The sequence below is a fragment of the Peromyscus leucopus genome, chromosome 1 (genome assembly GCF_004664715.2).
Source record: "Peromyscus leucopus breed LL Stock chromosome 1, UCI_PerLeu_2.1, whole genome shotgun sequence".
NCBI classification, from domain to species: domain Eukaryota; kingdom Metazoa; phylum Chordata; class Mammalia; order Rodentia; family Cricetidae; genus Peromyscus; species Peromyscus leucopus.
The window spans coordinates 114,598,525-114,623,076 of record NC_051063.1 but is presented as its reverse complement, the minus strand read 5'-3'; the positions used below and the strand labels follow the sequence as shown (position 1 = coordinate 114,623,076).

The 24,552-nt window shown below is 37.3% G+C and overlaps 1 protein-coding gene across 19 annotated transcripts in view; it reads left to right on the top strand.

Annotated features, from left to right (window-relative positions):
* The window catches only part of Picalm (phosphatidylinositol binding clathrin assembly protein), a 90,911-nt gene extending 70,223 nt beyond the window's left edge, over nt 1-20,688 (top strand). For 3 of the 19 annotated variants that reach the window (XM_028873435.2, XM_028873424.2, XM_028873421.2), the window contains 9 exons: nt 3,088-3,195; nt 5,431-5,562; nt 5,648-5,678; nt 5,838-5,937; nt 8,469-8,492; nt 10,013-10,072; nt 11,120-11,224; nt 17,751-17,852; nt 19,214-20,688. In XM_028873435.2, the coding sequence (XP_028729268.1) occupies nt 3,088-3,195; nt 5,431-5,562; nt 5,648-5,678; nt 5,838-5,937; nt 8,469-8,492; nt 10,013-10,072; nt 11,120-11,224; nt 17,751-17,843 (653 nt within the window). In that variant the 3' untranslated portion in view covers nt 17,844-17,852; nt 19,214-20,688. The remainder of the gene's footprint in view (nt 1-3,087; nt 3,196-5,430; nt 5,563-5,647; nt 5,679-5,837; nt 5,938-8,468; nt 8,493-10,012; nt 10,073-11,119; nt 11,225-17,750; nt 17,853-19,213) is intronic. The other 16 variants (XM_028873437.2, XM_028873427.2, XM_028873425.2 and 13 more) reach the window with 9 other exon arrangements.
* Nucleotides 20,689-24,552: the final 3,864 nt, after the last annotated feature.

Below are 24,552 nucleotides of genomic sequence, written 5' to 3'. Positions count from 1 at the left end.
TGCTTGCTGTTTTGTGCCTCTAGGTTCATTTATTATGTCCTTTTGAGATTTGCTCCAGATATTTGTGTGTAGAACGGTGCTGACCAATGACAGTTTTCACTGGGTCTTATGAAAGTCAAGAATGGGCCCGATAATAAGATTGATAATAAGATTATTTCAGACAGCTTGCTCATTCGCTTCCCTCCTTCCCTCCCTCCCTTTTCCTTCAAAATGTACCTTTTGAAATAGTGCTGTTAGCTGGGTTTGATATTGTTTGCTTATTGTTTGTTGAGGTAGGATTTCGCTGTGTGGCCCAGATTGGCCTGGAATGCCTTCTGCTTTTACTGCCTGAAGGTTTTGTTGTCTCCCCCAGTGTCATTTGCTTGCGTGTGTGTGTGTGTGTGTGTGTGTGTGTGTGTGTGTGTGTGTGTACTATGACATGACATGGAGGTTAGAAGACAGCTTTGTGGAGTTGGTTCTTCTTCATCCGATATATAGTTCCGCTAATTGACCTCAGGTTATGAGGTTTGTATGGCTCAACCTTGAGGTTTTAAACTAAAATTTGATAATCCTGATAACTGAAAAAGTAACAGAAGACCATTAAGTTAATGATGTTCATTGAAACAGTAAGGAAAAACTTGACCTCGAAGGGATGTGTGGGTGTGTATACTGTGTGTACTGTATGCACAGTGGTATACAGAAAAATGATTACCTTAGAAATATGTTGCTTGCTTCCCCAGGAGCTATTACAAATTAGTCTATGTAGGGTATGTATGTATACACACACACACACATACACACACACTTGAGGTGCATGTTTTGATTTACTTTTTTTTCTTTTTAATCTTTCTTACAGCTAATAATTTTGCAAGTTCACAGTTACCCTAGGGACTTCAAGAAATGACTCCGCTACAATAGGAAATAATAAAATTGTTCCTAGGTTGCTGTGTAAAGGGTAGAAAACAGGAACATTATAGCAGAAGAAGATGGGAATTAGATGTAATGTCCTAGCTGTAAATTGTTGTTAACTATATGACCAAAAGATTAGTGGTCCTTTAGCCAAGATTATTCCCAGAGTGTAGGAAGTACCATTATACATCTTGCAGTGTGGTAGTAGCGTGGACACATGCAAGCACAGGAACGTTTTGCTCTTAAGAAGCTATGATAAGAACCATTAAGCCCCTGCAGTGTTAAAGCTTTATATACGTTTGTCACTAAATCAGTGAGTCAAGAATTCTAAGATCCTTTTGAAAGACTGGTTAAGAGATGTAAATACTAAATGATTTTGTACTTTGATAGTATTTGTTTCTCATCGTAAGACCGTAGTTTTTGAAGTAAACTTATTTAGGGTTAGAATAAGGTCAAACTTTAAACATTCTCAAAAACTTGTATATCCTCAATATTCATATTATAACCCCAAATACTATATAGTATCACTAATATATGTACCACTTTTTAAGTGATAGTGACAAAAACATTACTGAGGCTGGAGAGAAAGCTGAGGTGTTAAGAACACTGGCTCCTTTTCCAGAAGACCCAGGTTCAATTCCAAGGACCACATGGCAGCTTGCAGTTGTATGTAATTCCAGTTCCAGGGAGCTCCAATGCCCTCCTTTGGTTCACAGAATCCTGTCTGCGTGTGGGCCTCATAAAATCCCCCCCCCCTCCGCCGACATGCACTCAAGATAAAGATAATTTAAAAAACAAAAACCTAGTCGGGCGGTGGTGGCGCACGCCTTTAATCCCAGCACTCGGGAGGCAGAGCCAGGCGGATCTCTGTGAGTTCGAGGCCAGCCTGGGCTACCAAGTGAGCTCCAGGAAAGGCGCAAAGCTACGCAGAGAAACCTTGTCTCGAAAAACAAAACAAAAAAAAACAAAACAAAAAAAACAAAAAAAAAAAAACCTTTAAGAAATTTATGTCAGGATTTTTTTTTTTTTTATTCTTGTATTTATTCTGGATTTCAAGTGAGGTTTTGGTGATGGTCTCCTCTTAGAAAGAACCTGTGAAGAACTCTTAATTCCCTTGTTGGTAAAGATGCTAACCTTCTAAAATTGAGTGCTTTGGTGTGCTTCAATTCTGACTTGATAGAACTTTAGGAAGCAAGAGATTTTAGAAGCAAATGACTACAGCCTCCTATAAAGGCTAAGAATTTCCTTAATGTTGAAAGTGGTGAGTTGAATTCAGAGAGTGAGTGGGAGTTGAATGTCATTTTCTTTTATGTTCCAAAAACAGTTGGACACAAACATTTATGAAGTTGCAACTTTTAGAATCCTGCCAGTTCTCAGATTTATCTTAAACCTTGTAACTCCTGGGCCAGTGATAAGGCTCAGCAGGTTAAAGGTGCTTTCTGTCAAACACGGTGACCTGAATTTGTATCCCAAACTCACATGGTGGAGGAAAGAACTAACTCTCAAAAGTTGTCTTCTGACTTCTACACATGCACTGTGGCACGTGTGTGTGTGTGTGTGTGTGTGTGTGTGTGTGTGTGTGTGGATAGATAGATAGATAGATAGATAGATAGATAGATAGATAGATAGATCTATATATATCACACACATACATACAGGCAGGCTCAAATAAATACATGGAATAGTAATTTTTTTTAATGTGTAACTGTTGGGGTGAGGTAGGGAAAGCAGTAGGTGATACAGGATACAGAAGGTCATATAGGTAGAGAGATAATACAGAACCTTGGTGTTTTAGATGACTAGATTTTAAGAAATTATTAGATGAAAAATTAAGATAAAAGACAAGCAAAGGTTTCACTTCTGGAATGAAGTAAGCTCCTGATTCATGTATGTCGCTCAGTCTTCATTTCTTAGTGGGTGATTTTAATGGAAATGTAGCTGAGTGTGATGGCTCACTCTGTAATCTCAGCACTTGGGGCTGAGGCAGCAGATCACTCACTTGGACTATAGTGTGATGCTACGTCTCAAGAATGTGAGGTAGTGGAAAAAACATCTTACTTGAAAAACCAGCTTTTTTGTTTAAGGAATTTATTGCTTTCCCCCATTCTATTACCATTACCATTATTAATTTATAGTCACTATATTTAACTCTTAATAATAGTAGAAAATTGAGCATGTTTGCATTTTGCTTTTTCTTAGGATTCAGTCCGTCTCCAGTTGCACAGCCACACCCTTCAGCTGGCCTTAACGTTGACTTTGAATCTGTGTTTGGAAATAAATCTACGAATGTCACTGTAGATTCTGGCGGTAAGAAAGATGTTTTTGTTTTGTTTTTGTTGATTCAAAATATGATAGTATGTTAATGTAGATTCTCCATAGGAAACATGATACTGCTTTTAGCATTTATAAATTGGAGTAGGTTGATCTTCCCCCAACTACTTGATGAGAATTCAAGGAATATTAATTTTACCATTTTTTCTTGGTAACATTTTAGAGTTTGGGGAAGTTTTTTGTTTTGTTCCACAGTGCAGTAAGAGAAAATTTCTTGTGTGCAAAGTGCTGTAGCTTTTCAATTATCATAATTTTTATTTGACTGAAATGAATAATGACCATATTGTTATTACAGTGTGTGAGATTAATTATTTTTGAAACTGAGGACATAGTGTATGCTTACCCTAACTTGTTTAGGTAGTTTATCTATAAGTGAGTAGAGTACATTAAAAGGTTTGTGACTACAGGGCTTTTAAAAAATCATTTTGATAGTGATTATTATTAAAGTACACCTACTAATTTGTCTTAAAAAACTAACACTCTAGAATGAGGTTTGTAGTTCATGCTTATTATCTTGAAGTTTATAAAATTCCTCTAAACCTTTAATGTTTTAATTTTATTCCTACAGGAAGACAGTCATTGACTTTGGCTAACAATTAAATTTTAACTTTAAAACATAATGAAGTATTTTTAGTTGCATAATATATAATTAGTTATCCATAAAAGTAAGAAGCAATCTTACATGTATGGACTAAGAATTTATTTAATGTGTACTGATAGGCTTATAATTCTGTATTTAGAGGGTTCATTTGACTTTTCTGTTTTGAATTTGGCTTGTCTAGGAAAAGGGAATTGGAGAGTAGTAGTTCTTACTTTGTAAATCAGTTACCTTTTTTTGGTGATTTCTGTTTTTAAGCTCTAGCATTTTTGGATCAGTCATGCTATTGAGTCCCTGAGCAGGCTAGCTTGGTTGTGTTTGTTTTTACCTTTTATCCTTTGGTGGAGAACCTTCATAGCATTTTATTTTTGTTTTTAGGTAAATTTATGTAATTAATTAGTTTTCTTAGGTACAGTTTAGAGTCTTACTTAATTATTTAAAATTAATAATTTTTATTTATGTGTATGGGTTTTTTGCCTGCCTGTCTCTGTATGTACCATGTGCATGCAGGCTCACTTGGAGGCCAGAAGAGGGAATTGGATTCCCTAGAACTGGAGTTACAGGCAGTTGTAAGCCACCATGTGGGTGCTGGAAACTAAGCCTGGGTTCTCTGAAAGAGCAGCTGGTATTCTTAACCACTGAGCCATCTCCCCAGTCCCTGACTTAGGTTCTTATATTCCCAAGTATGAGAAGCAAGAAAAATTCTCTAATATGCCTTCTTGGGCCGATGAGATAGCCCAGGGGTAAGGGCACTTGCTTCTAAGCCTTACAGTATGAGTTTCATCCCCAGGGTGCACATGGTGGAAGGAGAGAACCAACTCCTACAAGTTTTCTTCTGACCCATTCACACACGAGTGCACAAGTTCAAAACAAAACAGAACAAAAACCAACTTTAAAAAAGGGGTTTGTTGTAGCTGGGCATGGCTGCATATGCCTTTAATCTCACCACTTGGAAGGCAGAGAGATTGGTGGGTCTCTGTGAGTTTAATGTCAGCCTGGTCTACATAGAAGTTCTGGCCCAGTCAGCTGCACAGTGAGGATCTGTCTCAAAAAACTTTTTTGTTTTTTAATTTTTGAATTTTTTTGAGGTTAAAAGGCTTATTTTATATTTTTTTAAATTACATGTGTGGAGAGGCAGGTGTATGCACATGAGTGTAGGTGCCTGTAGTGGCTAGAGACATTGGATCTCCTGGACTCAAGTTACAGATACTTGTGAGCCACCTGATGTGGGTGCTAACTGCTCAGCCATTTCTTCAGCTCCAGTACAAAAGATGTTTGAAAACATTCTTTCTCAGCATAAAAGGGATTTTAGGATTGAGTGTTGAGAACAATTGGCTGGGGTAGGGAGAGATTTACATTCTGTCTCCTTCCCTTTTGTAACTTTAAAAAAAAAACATCTCCTTTAACCTGGATATAATTTTGTCATTAGATTGCACAATTATTTCTGTCAGAGTTCGCTTGAAGATGGCAGATCTCTCCTCTTTGCACATGAGGCATTTCCCGTGTTGTGGGAAAACTTGCAGTGAGTAAACAAGGAGAAAGGGGAGCTCCTTTAGAAAGCTGCAGCCATGAAGTTCCTTACGCATCCCATTTCGTCTGTTTGTAACTTTAAGGCTTTGATGAACTAGGTGGACTTCTCAAACCAACAGTGGCCTCTCAGAACCAGAGTCTTCCTATTGCCAAACTTCCACCTAACAAATTAGTGTCTGATGACTTGGACTCATCTTTAGCCAACCTTGTGGGCAGTAAGTAGTCCTTTGATTCTTCAGTTGTCCTTAAGCTTGTTTATTAAAATGATTCTAGTTTTTAAATACTTTTCTCTTTTCCTAGATCTTGGCATTGGAAATGGAACCACTAAGAAGTAAGTGTCTTGTTTCTATTATTTAAACATCATGTTTCTGTATTAAAGCTGATGTGACTTTCACTTCAGAAGTATGTATAGAGATGTCAGTTTTGGTACTCTTAATGTTCAGTGTGTTCGTGTAGTACAGAAACATTGTATGTTTATGTTTTTTTAAAGTGATGTCAGTTGGAGTCAACCAGGTGAAAAGAAGTTAACAGGAGGATCTAACTGGCAACCAAAGGTTGCACCAACAACTGCCTGGAATGCTGCAACAATGGTGAGTTGAGGAAGCTTCTGATATTAATTAATACATGGATATCTTAACTGAGAGTGTAACAGACATGAACGTGATAGACATAAATGGAAAGATTCTGACTGAGTTTTACTATGTACTTGATGTTTTCTTTAAAGCTGGCTTACTGTCTTTGTCAGGCAGATTTTAATACTTAACATGTATTTAAAGACTGTTCCAGGCTAAACATCATTTTAATAAGTATTGTGCGGTTGTGGTAGGAGCTATTTTCTCTCACATTAGAGACAAGAATACGAACACAGTTCCTAAAAAGTACAGCAGCATTACAGAGTTCTTGAGTATTGGGATGCATCCTTAGCATGTGGCCTAGAAGCTATAGACAGGGTACACTGTGTTGTCACTCTCAAATTATTTGTCTAGAATCTGAAGACCTTATACCCTTTAGACCTCATTGTAGGTAAACCATTTTCTTGGGTTTTGTTAATATTATATAGTTTATGGAGTTGATTGTCATTTTGTGGCCATTTAATATTTGATTGAAGTTGCCCTGATCACTGAGTTAGTGAAAACTGAACCAATTTCACATTCTAAAAAGCCTCATTCTAAGCCAGACAGACATACTGGTACATGGCCTCAAATCCCAGCACTTGGAAGCAGAACATCTAGTTTATTCCATCTTACTGGGGAGTGAACTATTGTGTGATTCAATATTTTATGCCTTTGTACATGTACATGAATAACTTAGAAAGTACTGTGAGTATCGAATTTGGGGATTATAAAGTTCACTAACAGCAAGCAGGTGAATTGATTAACAGTGTTTGCTAGCTAAGTAGCATCCAATACTAAAGAGGTTCTATTGATGTTTTTAATTACTGTAAGACATCATAGGCCCAGAATAGCTTGTGGCTATTTTCCTGTCTTTGGCCTGTTTTATCTTAATCTACCAAGTCTCCTCTCCCTCAGCTAGGGAAATGCATACCCTTTCTGTTGGAACACTTTGAAGTGTAGTTTTCTTTTAGTGGGATGTTGGCAGGGCTTTGATTACCTAGGTGCTATATATTATAGCCTCCCTAATTGCTGTTAGAAAGCTCCGTTGTGCTTAACAATAGCAGTTTTCTTGTCATTAAGTTCCTTACAGGACATTGCCCTGTTTACTTTGGGTTGCATATATGTTAAAATTGTGGGCTGAGGTTAAATCTGTGTACTGGTAAGTTTTGACTACTTTTAAAGAGTTAATAGCTTTAGATGTTATAAAATTAATTCGAGTTTAACTTTGTTTTATTTTTGTTTTTTTGGTTTTTTGTTTGTTTGTTTTGAGGGGGCAGGTGTGAGTATGTGCAAAGTTTTGATGTATAGCTTAAACTGGCTCTGAATTTACTAAGTAGTTGAAACCAGCTTCAAATGCACCATCCTCCTCCCATAACCTTTCAAGTGCTAGAATTATAGGTGTCTAACACCATGTCTGGTTCATAGTTTAGGTTTTACATACAAACACAAGCATATGCACATGACTTACAGTAAGTATATCCTAAGATTATAGTGTTCTCTCAGGAGAGTTTGAGTACATATTTCACTTTGAAGTACAATGTTATCTGTGCTTCATTTTAGAATTCCCAAATGAAAAAAACACTTGAAAAGCTGATTTAAATTGAAACCTGATTCTGAATCCAGTGTTTTTCCATGATAACATACCTCAGTGACTAGAACTGGTGGGGTGTTAGGTTAGTGGGCCTCATGGCTGCAGATGGGATTATATGCATTAATAATGTATGTACAATACTGTAAGTACAACATCGAATATTAAACACAGTGGGTGTTTGCTTATTTAATGTTAAGTCATTGTTAATCTTTATGAAATACTGAAAGCTTCGAATAGCATTTGCCTTAATATTGACTACTAGAATGTAATAAACACCTAACCATCTAGCATTTGTATGTAAGTTGACAAGATAACAGTGTGTTCTATATGGTAGTGTGTGTCATCTCTTAAGATATTTGTTTAAAATATTTGTGTGTATTTTATAGTTTTTTTTTGATGGCTAACATGTGAGACCTGTGATGTGATTCACTAAGAATAAACTGCTGCTTATGGTGTTACTTTACATTTCTAACCTTTTAATTAATTCTTTAAACACTGTCAAGGTTTTTAATTTTTAATTTTAAAGCAAATTCATTTATTTTATTTAAATATTAGTTATGCCACAAACTCTTTACATTGGTAATCCCCACCCTGGTGGTAGATATATGATGTCACCCTATTTGAGAATGAACTTGAATTTTCCTTACTGACATCACTGGTATATTTTATGTTTTAATGACGTTTGTAATTAGTAAATCATTGTGTCTATAGTGGGAGGTAGCTAAAAGTCTGTTCCCCTTGTCAACCTTGATAGTGTTTGGTAATAGATGTTCTTTCATTAGATATAGAAATACCCGGAATTTTAGGTAGTGAATGTACATGTAAACTAAAATGCTCTCTGTGTATTTTGTTGTGTAAGTACTTGCTCTAATCCAGTGTTATTGCATTATGTAATTGTTCTCCCTGGGAAAAACAGAATGGCATGCATTTTCCACAATACGTAAGTGACCAAAAACTAGCCCTTCTTCTTTTTTTCTTTTTCTTTTTCTTTTTTATTTGGCAATAAATTGGCATGCTATTAACCACCGCTGCAGCAGAATCTCATAACCTTCCAGCTAGTCCTTGTTTTCACATCCAATTTTCAGTGTGCCAGAAATTCTTCCTAGCATTTACTGATTTTCATGGGTGTGTTGCAGAATTGATTCTGATGGTGGCATGGGAAATACAATTTTTCTTTCTTGCTTAATATTCCGCCATTTGCTGCCAGATGGCTGGGTGTCTGTGTGTGTATCTGTGCTGCCACCATGCACTTGATCACTTTTGAATGAAGGGAAATGTTGATTGTGGTAATGTTTGAAATAACAGTTGCATGTAATCTTACAGGCTTCTGCTGTACTTGGCAGTTTGTCTTACTGCTCTTGTAGATCTTGGTTTTGAAGTAGGGAGAGACCAATACGCCCTACATGCTCGCCTAAATACTAAACTTCACTTGTTAGTGTTATTTTTTAAAGTTATGCTTCATTTAACTTCATGCATATGTTCAAATTGCTGTATAATTTCATGTTTTCAAGCATATTTTAACTATGTTATTGGTCTTTCACCTGTATTCAGTTTTATTCTTTTAAGAGAGATACGCAGGAAATATTGTTAAGACAGCAGCCATATCTAAAACAGTTTGTTTCTAGATTGTATATTTACAAGTCATCAGTTAAAGAAATAGAACAAGAAGACCTCATTAAAACACAAACTTAGAACTTGATTGTTCCTTTTAAGTAATGGATAGTTGTAGAACAAATTAGGAAGCTAACATACAGTTACATACATGAATGTTGTGATAATAGGAATAGTCACTCGGAGGCACTTTGAGATCTTCCTATGGTTTTTTGACAACCATGAACAAGATACTTAGAAACTTATTTTTTGAATATCAGGTTACTAACTGATGTGGAATCTTTGGGGTTTTTTTTCTTTTTTTCCTTCCAATACTAAAGAAATACACTAAGAAGTCCATATTATCTTTTAATTGATAAACATTTTGTTGTTGTTGCTTGTTTATTTGTTTTTTGAGACAGAATGTGTAGCCCTGGCTGTCCTAGAACTCAAATATTTTTATGAGAATGATAAACTTTAAATTTTGGATCTTTGGATATTTTTAAATAACTGGAGACTTTTTTATTTGTTTGCTTATCTTGGTGGAGCTGGGGATAGAATCCAGGGTCTCAAACAGAGCAGGCAGGTGCTCTGTGGAAAGATCTTTGAAAGCTGTAAAGTAGGTTATGATCTTAGACTACTATTGAGTCAAAGTTTAAGTGTTTTTTTCCCCTAACAAATCGCTTTTCTGCTAATTTTGAGATTTTATTTCTCATTGAGTATATTAATTGACAGTTACCAGTAACCACAAGTGTCACTTAATCATAGCTGTCTTAGCAATTTGTTCTAAATAGAAATCTAACAATCTTTAAACTCATGCCATGTAGGAATTAACATTTCCTTGTTTACTTTTTCTTTTTGCCATGTCAGGCACCCCCTGTAATGGCCTATCCTGCTACTACACCAACAGGCATGATAGGATATGGAATTGTAAGTATGTTTCTAAATACAACGTTTCGGAAATGGAGTAATTTATTCCTAATATGATTTATTATATCCTTAGGTTTTTTTTTTTTTAAATGCCTTGTAGATGCTACTGGACCCAGAACCTAGCCATTGCTTCTATAAGTATTTTTTAGAATAGTTGTAAAATAGATATTGTTACTTTTCCCCTTATAACTTTGCTGTGCATGTTGTTTTTCATTACAAATTTACTTAATTGTTAGTGTTAACTCCAAGCTATTTTGGTACGATTTGGTGAGATGATACCACCTTAATACTGTAGAATTGTATAGGGGTAAATTTAGTGGGGTATAGGCTGGGATGATTTTACTCTGACCGTGATTGTTGGAGTACAAAACCAGTCTTTGAACCAGTCACCATCCTCACAAATCTGTATTCTGTTATCCTCAGTGACATGTGATTAACCTCTGGTCTCCACGTGTGTGCTTGTACCTATACATACATGAATATGCATGCTCACCTACACATATGCACATACACACAAAATCAGCCATTTATGATCATTTGCATAGTGGCATAAAATTTGATTTGATTACAAAGGCAATGGGCTTCCTCTGAAATACATTAATATTTAGACATAGAGCCTGCAGTTTTCTCTGTATATAGATGTAGAAAAATCTTTGAAGAAAAAATAGTTGAAGCTTTTTCCTCCACCATCACCTCTTCCTCTCTTTCCTCTTCCTACTCGTTTTTTTTTTTTTTTTTTTTTTTTTTTTTTTTTTTTCTTTTTTTCTTTTTGGTCAATATTTCTTTGTTATACTACAATAAAGTTTTTAAGATTGGCAAATCTATTGGATAGAAAAAGTTAGGCTTTATTTGGTACTTTTTTAAAGACTTTATATGAAAGTACTAGGAAATTTGTAGATAGCAGTCTTCCTTGAATGCAGAATAATTTGTCCTTTTAGTCAGAGCAGAGGTACTGTTCACCTTTCACTCCTGCTAGCTTTCTTGTTTTCTTTTTCCACAGCAATAAATGTGAGTCATTATTTCTTAACTTCATATTATTTTTTTTAGCCTCCTCAGATGGGAAGTGTGCCTGTAATGACACAACCAACCTTAATATACAGCCAGCCTGTCATGAGACCACCAAATCCCTTTGGCCCTGTATCAGGAGCACAGGTATTAATGATATGCATAACTGTTGTTTGATTTGGAAGGGCTCTGTAACACTAACAGTTTCTGTCATACAACTCCAGAAAGAAGTTAATCAAACTCTTCCTTTTGTCATGGATATTACTTGCTTTATATCTTCCTGATGCAAGAACTTTTCAGAATATTGATTAATTGCAGGAAATTGACAAGTAGATTACAGGTAATATAGTGGGAACTTCTTATAACTTCATGCTTGTGGTTGTTCCAAAGCTGAGGAACCTTGTTTATTTTGATTCTTGCATTTAGACCCTCAAACCCATTGCCTCAGAGCATCAGCTTGTAACTGATGGCTTGGGGTTTGCTCTAAGTGTTGCTCTTGGGATGTTTGCAGACTCTTAGAAAGCCTACAGAAAGTTTGGCTGTTATTTTTTTCATTAGGTAACTTTTTGTCACTCAGAGTTATACTAAAGAAAACCAAAACAGTAGGGAAGAGCCCCTGGAAAGGCTGTGCTGACTTAGGTTCTTTAAAGGAGAGACTTACTTTATAAAATGCTTCTAATGCTCTCCCTGTTCCTGATGGTTACTCTAAATGTCTTCTTAATTTTATCCTTTCTCGGAGGGAGAAGCATATTAGAGCAGTCTGGATTATGTTTATTGTAGAGCTGTGAGATAAGTGTCTTTTGAAGTGAAGGGTAGCTTCTCCTTATGTGTGGCTCTGCTCGTTGCATAGAATTGTTAATGTACTCCTTGATTTCCTAAATGGTGTCCAATGTCAAAAGGTTGGTAGACTGTAATTTTGAAGCTTATTTGAAAACAGAATATTTGATAGCATGTAGTCCTTTTCTAATACACATACTTAGTAGGCTTATTAGGACATACAGGGTTATAAAGATGTGTATATTTACTTTGAGTCTAGTCTCTATTTGGTAGACAGACCATGATGGATAGGAGACCGTTTCATACATAGTCCTTTTTAGGTAATGAAGTCATTTATCCGTGTCCTCACGTATGCTGCTGAGCTGCTTCCTAGCCAACTTCTACCCCTTTCCTTTGTTTGGGTGCATGTTCATCATTCAGTACCTTCTAGAGATTTTCACTTACTACACTTAAAGAGGTGTATGAAGATCTTTGTTTTATATCTAACATTTGCATTTTCCCAGATGTTTATGCAGAAAATGCTGGATCCTCAGGTTTTATTTTTTTCCATCTTTCTGTGTTTGTTCCAGAGTCTGTTAATTATATCCTTTTTAAACTTGTACTTTAAATACATTTTACTAATGTTTTATATAAATTAGAATGTTCATTGATGACGAATAGCTTGTAAATTCATTGTTTGCCATGTGTAGGTAATATGTCAATTAAGTAGGAAGACAGTTACCCTGGTGTCAGTTTTCTTTTAATGAGTATTGACATGATAATGGTTTTAGAGGTTGTTGAAGCTTTTTTATGGTGGCAAAGGTTGTTGTGCTTGCCATAGTATCATCACTTCTTAATGAGGAACTTGTGTTGGTTCATCCTTTGTTGATACACAAAATTGAATAGGTGTTTAACTTTAAAAATAAGAATATTATAAAAGTTTTGTTGGTTTCTTTGTTAGCTAAGCTGCTGCTGCTGCTGCTGCTTTTTTATTGTTGTCATTTGTTTTTGTTTTGGGAGTACTGCTAATTTTGCTTAAGGTGGATATGGCTAAAAGGAGCAAAATGGCTTATGGGTTTTGTTGCTGTACTTGCAAGTCTGACATCAGTTAAGTAAGTGTCTGAAAGGAACAATAACACTTTGCTTTTAGGCTTTGTACATGGGCTGAGGGTACAGCTCTGTGGTACAAAACTTACCTAGCACTCACAAGACCCTGCCTGGGTTTTATCTCCAGCACTATGAAAGGAAGGAAGGAAGGAACAGGGAGACACAGGGAATGGATGTAATTATTAGTATCAAAATTCAGGACTCTTTTAGAGGTTTTGAAGGTTCCAACTTCATGAACTAGACAAATGATGTTATAGGACAGTGGGCCCATGGTCTCTCTGCCCTTCATATTCTCGTGGGTTTTGTTTTGTTTTGTGTGTGTGTGTGTGTGTGTGTGTGTGTGTGTGTGTGTGTGTGTGAGAGAGAGAGAGAGAGAGAGAGAGAGAGAGAGAGAGAGAGAGAGGGGTATCATACATTCAAACGGTAACCAGCACATACCCACCATAATTCTGTAGGTTGAATAATATATTCCTACATTAGTAAACATATTAGATATCAAAGTTAAAAAATTAGGCTGGTAAATTTTCAAATTAGAGAAGTTCTAATTTCCTCTTATCTGAATTTGGAGGCCATTTTATATCGACAAAACATTTTAATACATTTTAGAATGGTCATAATATGTAAGTCACTGCTGATTACTGAACAAGAGAAGTAAAATAATGTTGCCTTCGCCTGAGGAACCTAAAGGTGAGTGCCATTTGGAAGCACAAGTGAATGATGATTCATAGAGTGAGCTTTTCTGAGAGAGATGGAGTGCTACAAATCTAACAGAAGACCAAGAGACATACAGATGCAGTGACTTGATGGGAGCCTTGCACAAGCATAGGTCAATGTTTGATGGTAGGTGCTAGGGATGAATGAACTCATATTTGAGCTAGTGGTTTGTGCCAGGCAGTATGCAGAGTGTTTATGACCACTTAACCTTTATGACAACCATAAACATAGGTACAAGTATTGGGCTTTGGTATTCCAAACCCCATTTTATGAATGAGCCAGAATTCAGTTCACTTCATCTTTCTATAAATCCCTGGTGAGTCATTCCAAGTCAAGAAACTACACCCAGTTTTCTCTTGAGTTCCTGTCTTTGTTTTTTATAGAAAAGTCAGAGTGGGTGTATAACATTGAGACTTACTATCCAGTCTTTGTAGTGACTGGAGAATCTAAATGTAAGGATATGAGTAAGCTGTTTTCTTAGTTCTATGTATCTATTTTTGGTTTTGTTTGTTTGCTTTGTTCTTGTGAAGGGGGTCTCACAGTAGCCTTCCCTGACCTAGAGTTCATTTTGTACCCATGTTTGCCTTTGAATTTCTGATCTTCTTGCCTCTACCGTTGATTACAAGCAGTGGCGCTAAGCCCAGATTTTCCTTAACTTCAGGTACAAAGCTGCTAGTGTCTTAGCATTAAATTTTGTTCTCATAAACTTTTTGTGGTGCTGGAGACTGAACCCAGGCTCTCCTTCTGTCACTGAGCCATGCTCTTCAACCCCCTTTTCAAGTTAATTGGTGGATTTTGAGACAGAGTCCCACTATGTGTCCCAGGCTGACCTGAAAATTAGGATCCTTGTGTGATTCTGAGTGACTAGCTGGGTTTTATAAGCCAGCCCCTCGGCCTCTCAGAAGACTGTTTAGAGCCTAGCCCTTCGAGCCTGCTGTTATTTTTTTGTTCTAACCTGCAGTTTTCAGAGTTTAACTTGTCAGCTCCTTGAAGTATATTTAAAGTATATTTTGAAAGATATTTTAAAGTATTTCTTTGTCTTTTGTTAATTATGATTTCACTACTCTTTCTCTACTAAGCATTCTATAACCAAGGGAGGAAAGAAAACCAGACAACTCTATTTTGAAGCAAAACGCTTTCTGGAAATGTTATATTTTTACTGAAATGTATTGTTATGTATATGTGCGTGGGAATGGGGGTGTGTGCTGTGCCAGGTATATGGAGGTCAGAGGATAACCTTGTGGCCAGCCTGTGGCATCGGCTCTCTGTCCACCTTTACATGGATTCTGGGGACAAACACACACGGTTTTCAGCCTTGGCAGCAATGGTTTTGACCTGCTGAGCCATCTCACCACTCATGTATTCTCAAGAGTGATTCGAGTGGTAGAGGAATCTCAGTTAAGAGCTGTCGTCATCAATTACTTAGAAATCTTAGGATTTTTGTTCATATGCTGCTCCTGGCAGTGTTTCATTTTCCTATAAACGAAAAAGACTGAATGTGTGTTGGAGCAGTACAGTGGCTTTTAGTAATGAGATAAATCACTTTGATTTGAATTGACTCGTGCCTCTGCTAACTCTTCAGCACTTTATTCCAGGATAGAGAATGCCACTTGGAAAAGAGGACCAGGGCATTTTCTGTTAGAATTCTGTTACACCTTTCTGTAATGGTATTATTTTATGCCAGCTTCTAAATTTGATTTTGTGATTAATTCTGACAAGTTGAGTTTTTAAAAATTCCTTTCTGCAATATATTAACTATGTTTTTTTTGGTGTGTGTTCCTTAGCTCCTTGAAACTAGGTTCTTTAATTTACTCAAAGAATGATGAATAAAAGGGTCAGCACGTTCTCTCGGGCAGCTTCTTCAGACTTAAGAGTCCCACTGCATCTTAACTCTCTGGAGTGTCCTTGCCCCACCGTCCCTTTTCTTCTTGGTGCTTTCTTCGAGCAGTACTGTAGGCGGCATGTCCTGTTCTTGTTCTTCCTTACCCCTCCATCTGACTACTTTCCTACCAGTGAAGGCTTTATCTGCGCTTTCTGCTAGTGATGGGAAGAGATGGGCGTAGGTGCTTATGGCCACTTGGATGGCCCAGGCCCTGGAGTAGTGTAGCAGCCAGACCACTCTGGGGTGTGGTTTTGCCTGGTTTAGGGGGAAAGTGCTAAGAAACTTGGTGTAGAGATAGATACTGAATCATTGATGGCCTCAAATACGTAATTTTACTGAGTATACACATAAGATTCACCAGTGCATGTCTTACCACTTTAAAAGACTGGAAGGAGTTTGTGATAAGATCGTACTTTTTCCCCAAGGGAAATTGAACCCTTTCAACATTGTAAAACTCTTAAGACTGGTAGTATGCTCATGTATTGAGAATGGTAATGTCTCTTCTGTATTCTTCAGGGACATTTCCTTCTGGTACTATCAGCTCTTTAAACTGCTGCCTTCATGAAAACATGATTTAAAAAGACATTTTAGTGTGGGGCTCTCATATGAGAGTTGCCATTTAAATGCGGTATACAAGGAGCAGGTTTGTTTTAACTTGAAAGGAAAAGGAAAATCTGTTTGTTAAGTGAAGTTAAGAATGGAAATAAGCATGAATGTTTGCACCGTTTATCTCAGTGATTAATGAGTATTTGAAATCATGCTTTTCTGTATAGTCACCCATTCAGGGGGGCTCCAGGGAGAAGGTTGGGGCATCTTTCCAGTTAGGTTTCACTTTCCTCTGCCCCTAAGTGGTGCTTAGAGTGACCGGTATCAAGAGCTCTAGTCAGAACAGACATGTTGCCCCATCCTCTCATCTATAGCAGCCTGTGCAAGTTCATTATCCTTCCCACCGTCTCTTCTTACTGTCTTTGAACGTGTATTTCTGAAACAATACGTGGATTGGGAAAATCTTGATGGCCAAAATAACAAAGGATGATTTTCAAATTTGTAAGTTAGTCATAGTGCCCTAAATGGCAAATTGCTTATACTGATGAGGTAATATTTGCAGAAATTCATTGACCAGTCATTCTTTATGGTGCTTTTTAAAACAAAAACAAAGAAGCAAAACTTAAAAAGAGATGAAATAATTTTTGAAGCATCGAAGAGTTTTTTTGTGACTTAAAATTCTTTATATACTTTAAGTGTTGGAAATATGAATGGAAGTTGTTTTACTTAGTCAGTTTTAATTTAATACTTAACTGACATCCCTAAAACCAGTTCTTCTCATAATGGTCCTTTGCTTGCAAGCTCTATGATCCTGTAGTGAGGGAGAAGCCAATAAAAGTTTCTTCCAAACTAAAAGCAGTTTATGTTGGGTTTAAAATACTCGTAAGGCAGCTTGGTAAAACGCTTGGATATGGTGTGCATGCACACACACAGAGTAACATCTAAATTGTCCAGAAAAACTGTCTTTTCTCTGGGAGTAAAGATAATGATACTTGGTGCAGTGGTCAACTTCATCTTCAGTTTAAAAGATGGGGCAAATTCTGAAAGTCAAACCAACTTAGACTGGAACAAGCAGAGACCTTGCCTGGACCCCTTACTCTGAGCTTTCTATGCTTAGTTCCCACAGTGTTTACATCCGTTTCAGGGTGTCCAGATAGAAAAGCAGGAGGTAAGCCCTGTTAAGGAGAGAGAGAGAGAGAGCCCTGAGGGAAGAAGGTAGGAAGTGATAATTGCATTTGGAAATGTGGAATCTGAACTGAGGTCAGTTTGGACAACTGGACAGATGTCTGAACATAGGAAACCAACTTCACCTTTTTTTTTAAAATCACAGTTATGCATCCTGCCTCCTGTACTGCCCACTCCCTTTCTCTCCCCCACCCCCACTAAAAGTCTTGACTGTAGGTCAGTTTATATCAGCTTTTATGGATAAAAGACTTTCATTTCATGTTTCAGAGGCACACATTTGTTTTCTGGAAAACACATGCCATTGGATATCTTTTAACTTGACATTTAATAGCATTTTAAATAATCCCATTTTCTGCAAAAGCTGCCTTTAATTTATTAAAGGTGACAAAACAAAAACCACCTCTTCCTTCATTACACTTTCTGCTCTCATGTTCTGTCATTCTGAGATCTTTTTCTCCCCTGTCTCTGTCTTCTTTCCCCCAGCTGTCGGCAGCATCCAGCCCCTCCAGGCACAGTCCTCACAGAGCTGCAGGAAAGGACCCCTTTGCAGAGCTTTCTCTGGAGGACTTCTTATAAGTCACTTAGGTATTGCTGCGTGTGGGGGAGATGGGGACGTGAATACTTAAGCAAAGATTGCCAACACTCAACACCGTGCACACTTCTCCTTCTTTATTTAAAGGAGTCTGCTTCCCTCTGTGCCCCGGCTGCCCCCCCTCCTTCTGTTCTTTATGTGAAGAATAAAATAGTTCGGGATGGGACAAAAGAAGAAAACACCTTTGGAACATAGCTTATCATAGTTAAATGTGTGAGATCAGGGGATCATCTTAACACAGAAGCATCCACTGCTCACAGCTGATGGGTGTAATCAAATATCACTGTTAAAAATGAGGTGTTTGGGTCAGTCCTAAGAGAACTGTGGAGAGTGCCCCACTTTTAAACAGTGCATTCTTGGTTAGGAGTAGCTTTAGTCTTAATGTAACAGCTATGGCTAATGATAAAAATTCATTTATGTAATTTCATTAGAGAGTTGCATTTTATGTGTTCCTTTTGTTTAAGATAGTAACTTATAAATGCAAATTTTTTGTTTGGGTTTGGTTTGGTGTTTTGGTTTTGATTTTTTTTTTTTTTTTTTTTTTTTTTTTTTTTAAGACAGGGTCTCCCTGTCTGTGTAATTCTGACTATCCTGGAACTCTGTAGACCAGGCTGGCCTCAAACTCACAGAGATCCATCTGCCTCTGCCTCCCAGCTTGTTTTTTAAGGGCAAATGAATACTTAAGCTTTGACTACAAGGATCTCTGTATATGATCAACACCACCTATATCTTCTAGAAGACAGTTTAATTTGTTCTTGATGCTCTAGCCCCAGTTTACATTTCCCATCTAGATCTTTGGCAGTCTGTACTTTTATTTGGCTGGCACACACCTCAGTTTTAGCTGAACATTGGCAGTTGAAGAGAAATGAGTGAGGTGTTTCTGAGTGACCAGTGACCCCTGACTGAAGAGTGTTTCTTTATAGATACTTCAGATTTTTAATTATATTAGTAAAGAATTGAATCAGTGCAACGCTACTTTTGATTTTATTCTCTAATGGTGTATATTTAAAAAGTATTTTACATTTTGCTTTCCCAAATGAGTTACATGGGGCATTTGTGCTTATGGATAAATGTTTTTTAACTTAAGGAAAAATAGTTTATTGGCCTCCCATCACCTCCACTCCTTCCTGCTTTTAAGTAGTTAGGAAGATAATTAGAAGTTCCTACAGTATGGTCCATGGATCGAGTGCTGGCACTTAGGAAGCTGATGAGACTTTTTTGCCATCAGGATCTGTGATAAGCATGTAAACATTTTTAGGCTGGTTGAATGGTAAAGGCACAAAGTGTTTTTAATCTGTGATAATGTATCCTATAATATTGTGAATTAACTTAGACCACCACTTTTTTTTTCCAGATACAGTTTATGTAACTAGATGGAAGAGAATGGAATTATTCCAAGAACACAAGTTCGCACATGGCGACTCCTTACTTCCAGCAAAATCCAGACTGATGTCTCTGAAACTCTTCCTCCATTAGAGCGCTCCAGTAACCCATGAAGGCCACGGCAGGGATGGGACTAGTTTATAGGAGAGCGTTGTCAATACCATTTATAAAGCCAAGGATTGCCATGAGTTAAGACTAAGATCTGCCTTTTTGGTGACTAACACTTCAGTTCTTTCAACTCCTATTAATACCCATAATCTGTAACCAACCAAGAAAAGCCCATACTTGGAAAGTGTGGAGTTTGTGTTTGAAAAAGCTGCCTGGAGAGAAGAGTTGTGTCCTTCACCATAATTCAACAGGACTTATTGGGGGATCAAAATCATAATTTTTAATTATGCGTTATATTTCTTTCTCCAGTCCTCACAAATACAGAAATCATAATTGAAGTTAACTTTTCTTTTTTTAAAAAATTTATATTCAGTTTGCAGTAGACATTCCTTAAGTATTTGTATTTATTTATGATTATCAATTTTACATAACATTAATATTATATCAAACCTCCTTAATAAAAATGAGTATGGATGTTCACAGTATGTTTGATTTTATCCACAAGAATGAATCTGATTCAGAATGCTTTTCAGCTGACATACGGAGCACTAAATATTTTAAGGCAAAACCATAGGTCTGAATCTCTTAAGAATTCTCAGTCTCTATGGGATTTAGGGAAGCATTATAAATGCATTAATCCTTATAGTCAATTCTGTGCCTAGGATTTTGCAAGGGAACAGTTCACTGACTAGGAAAAGCACTACATTTAAAATTCAGCATTAGTGCATTGGGAAGGATCTTTACTGCTTTGTGCTTGGCATGTCATTATTTTCCATTTGACATTAGGGCCTTTCCAAAATGAATGTGAGGAATTGCTTTCACTTCAAGACTTTCCTTCTTTTCAGTAAAACTTTAGGAGATGTTATGGGGAAGGGAGGGGAACAAAAGTCCTTTAACTTTTTATTTGGCGTGTGCCATTGTTATGATCATGTACCTTTTAAATAAGGGGAGATAGTATCTTTAAATTCAGTGTCTAGCCAAGAGTTTAGTTAATGAGGAATTAAACTGCACTGTTGATCGGTGCTTTCTGTAAATACATCTTAACGCTTGGGTTGAGAGGGGCCTTAAGAAGGACAGTTCATTGTAGGAAAGCAATTCTGTACATGAGTTAAGCATACTTGTTGCATTGTCTCTGCAGATTCTATTTTTGTTTACAATATTAAAATGTATGTTAGCAAATGGGTGGATTTTCAAATAAAATGCAGCTTCCACAAAACATGTTATGGTATTCTGGTTTGAGGTGCATTCTCCTTTTTCCTTTCATTTTTTATTATCTATATCTTTTTTTTTTGCTAATAAAATTATATCCAAGTGGTTATATCTGGTGGTTTAATAAAATGTAAAGTTTGTTTTATTTAAACATCCAAAAAGAATTATGTTTGAATTCTTGTTACCATCTGGACTCACTTAGAAACTGAACTACTTATTATTCATTTGTAACTTTCTGATCTGATGCTTCAGTCAGGTAAGTTAAGGAAGAAATACTCTTTAATGCATAAGATTATATATGCTAAGAATATTTGTATTATGTAGCATATTGAGTGATAACCAGGAATCAGAGTTCATCAAAGAGAGATTAAAAGCTTTGTACTGTTAAATATTTTCTGTGGTTGGAAAAATTATAGTCTTTAGCCAATGTGCCTTGTTATTATTAAAATGTTTCCATATAAACTGAGAAATTGTATTTTAAGTTAGAGCCCTTTAAATAGTAAGTTTTGATTGATCTCTTGGTATTTTGATAGGGTATGTTAAGGTATGTGACTTCTTTCATGACATTATTTTGATAGTGTGTTTCAGCATGAGAAGTGCTTTATAACCACTTCCATTTTATTCTTCCAATACTTTTGGACTCTGCTGGATAGGAGTTACTCACATTCAGTCTGTTTTAGGGATAGAAAACAAAATCAATTTGTCCAGGGTGTTAAATTAGCAGGTAGAAGAGTCGGGTAATTAATGGCATGGTCCATTGACTTGCTGTCATTAGTTCAGAACTGAAATGGGAATCATATCCCTTGGTCTAGACTGTTGATCTTCTAGGAAGCTCATTTCCTGCTTCCTTCCCTTCTGACATTGTTGATGGGGAGGAATATAAACCTGATAATGACAACTTGAATCAAAATACAAGGAGGAATGTAAATCAGTTGTCTTAGTTACTTTTCTGTTGCTGTGAGAAGACACCATGACAAGAGCAACGTCTAAAAGAAAGGGTTTATTAGGGCCTTGCAATTTCAGAGGATCAGAGTCCTAGACTATCACAGCAGGATCATGGCAACGGGCAGGCATGGTGTTGGAGAAGTAGCTGAGAGCTTACATCTTGACCCACAAGCAGGAGGTAGAGTGTGATCCCTATCGGGGATCCCTCAGAGCCCATCCCCAATGATATACCTTCAGCAAGGTCACACTTCCTAATCCTTGCCTAATAGTTCCACTAATTGGGGACCAAGTATTTAAACATGGGAGCCTCTGGGGGCATTCTCATTCAAACCACCATATCAACTTAAAAAAAAAAAAAGTGCATTCCCCACACATTTTACTACCTAGTTAGCAAGTTGATAATTGTAGAGTGCAAATATACCTGTTCCAAATTATTTTGTAAATTAGCTTTATGCTTCTGATTATGTGAAAGACATCTTTTAACCACTAGCTATGAGATTTTATATCTAGGCCTTACATTATATTGATAATCTTCAGCTTCACAGAATATAGCTATAGTTTTTGTACTGTATGAAACAGCATATTGTCAAAAACTATAAACTTAGTTCTAGGACTTTTTTTTTTAATTTTTTGTGTATGGGTATTTTACCTGCAAGTACTCTGTGTATCACATGCCTGCCTGGTGTCCACAAAAGCCAAAAGAGGGCATCAGTTCCCCGGGAAATGAAATTGCAAGTGATTGTAAACCACCATGTGGGTGCTAAGAATTGAACCCAGATCCTCTGGAAGAGCAGCCAGTGCTGTGCTCTTAACTGTGGCGCCATCTCTCCAGCCCCCTCCGTTTCTTTTAGGACAAATAACAGCTGTCTTGAGACAACTAAGTAAGCTGACTGTAGGCAAATAGAAAAATGTGCTGTTAGAATACTTTGGAGAAACCATTTCTTGCTAAGCTCAGGTTAAAATAAAGTTTTCTAGATATTGTATATAGTTTTAAATTTTGGTGCTAGATATCAAACCCAGGCTCTCCACATGCACTCTTCCTCTGAGCTGCATCCCATTCACCAGCAAATTTGGAAGATGGTTTTGAAATATGAGATATACCTTGGTAGCCAACCTTGGCCATATTGGGCCTACTCCACTCAGATACACTGCCTAGCTTCGTTCTAGCTTCGTTCTGACTGGGACATGTGGCTGTTCTGTGCTCCATTCAGCTGGACTTCAGATTGTCCAGAAAGTTCATTTCCTCCTTCCAAGAGCATTATATGGAAGCATCATGTGCACCATACTGGCACTAGCTAAATGACTGACTTGCCACTAAGTCTGCATCCCTGATCAGTTTTGTCCTGAACTGCAAAGCCTTTAGTTGATTAAATTCCTGGGGTAGTTTCAAGCACGGAAAGACAAGCTGCAATAGGATGGAGTCGACTGAGAGGTCCCAAGAAGCAACCTGCTCTGAGGTAGGGGCAAGAATAACTAAACACATTGCTTGGTTTTCATAATGTTGGTCACCAGGAGCTAAAATTTCACAAGGCCTGTTGAGAACTATTGTGGTGCCTGGTACTCGGCTTACTGTCCTATTCTGTGGTATTTAGTGTAAACTCACTGGCTGAGCTTTTTGTGTTTCATGTTGTGTCTCACTAAATAGTACAGGCTGGTCAGTATCTTAGAGATCTTTGGGCCTCAGCCTCTTGAGTTTTGGGATTACAGACATACACTATCACATTCCTCACTGTTGAGTTTTCACCCTGAACCCGGATGGTGTTTCTTTGGGCCTTTTCAAGGCCACTGTATAATACACCGGTGTATGAAAGGGTCCTTCGCTTATTAAATAGGATAGTTTTGTGGGAGTGGAGAGAATAATAGCATACTAAGGCTGAGCGTATCCAGACAACTACTTGATGACCTGGTCCTGAAACCAACAAGGCTATGTCTCCAAAGATCAAAGGAATTGGCCAAAGATATGTGGTAACTAGGAGAATCCAGGCACTCTAGCTCAAGAGTAGTGCAAACAAAGAACTTTAATTTTTATTTATTTCATATGTATGGATGTTTTGCCTGCTCATAGGTCTGTGCATGTAGTTCCTGCAGAATCCAGTAGATGGCATCAGATCCCCTGGAGTAAGGAACAGACAGTAGTGAGCTGCCATGTGGATGCTGGGAGTCAAGCTAGGGTCCTATGGGAGAGCATCTGATGCTGAGCCATCTCTCCAGCCCCCTCGATTTTTATTAACACAAGCAAAATGAGACAATGTTCACAGTTATCTTAAGTAAACAAGTACAGAGAGGAATACACCTAGTAATATGTCTTACCATCTTTGGTAGTGTGAAAAGAGCCAAGAATGTTCCTCTCGGGCCTGTTGTCTTTCCCACAGAGATTATGTAGACATGCCAGCATTCCCTTCATGTCCTTGCTTTCAAGTGCCTTCCTTTGTCATAATTTATGCAGTTATTTTAAGAAGGCCACCTTGTTGGCAGAACATTCTGCATGCTGTCCCATCCCTAGTTCACAGTGAATTCACAGCTTTCTTACACAGGCTTCTCAGCTACTACCACCATTTTGGATGAGCATCAGCAATAGTTGTCAGAAAGTTCAAGAATGCTAACTCCATTTTTAGAAATTTACTCCAAGAAATCATCTACAGGTGGTAGTTGGGGTAGAGGACTTGAATTACACTGTATATTAAAACACACAAGTAATATATTTCAGAGGGTAGGATGACAATAAATAGGATAAATGCTACTTAGAAAAGCTCTCCCAGGGGACCATATGTACAGTACTAGTATGTGTGTTAAGTGTGCCAGACTATGGTGGAAGGTGTGGCAGGTTCTGCTTCCATTCCAGATTCTGAGTTATTTTCCTGGTATCCAGACCAACTAAAGGGAAGAAAAGTGCTTTTTTTCCCCCCTCAAGGAGGTTTGGTCTTCACCACACATGAGAATACTGGCCCAGCATCCTTAAGCAAGCAAGATTGTTTATCATTTAATCAACAGAGAAGCAGACCTTTCACTCCACTCATCCATCCACATTATTTTATTGTTTTAGACTTA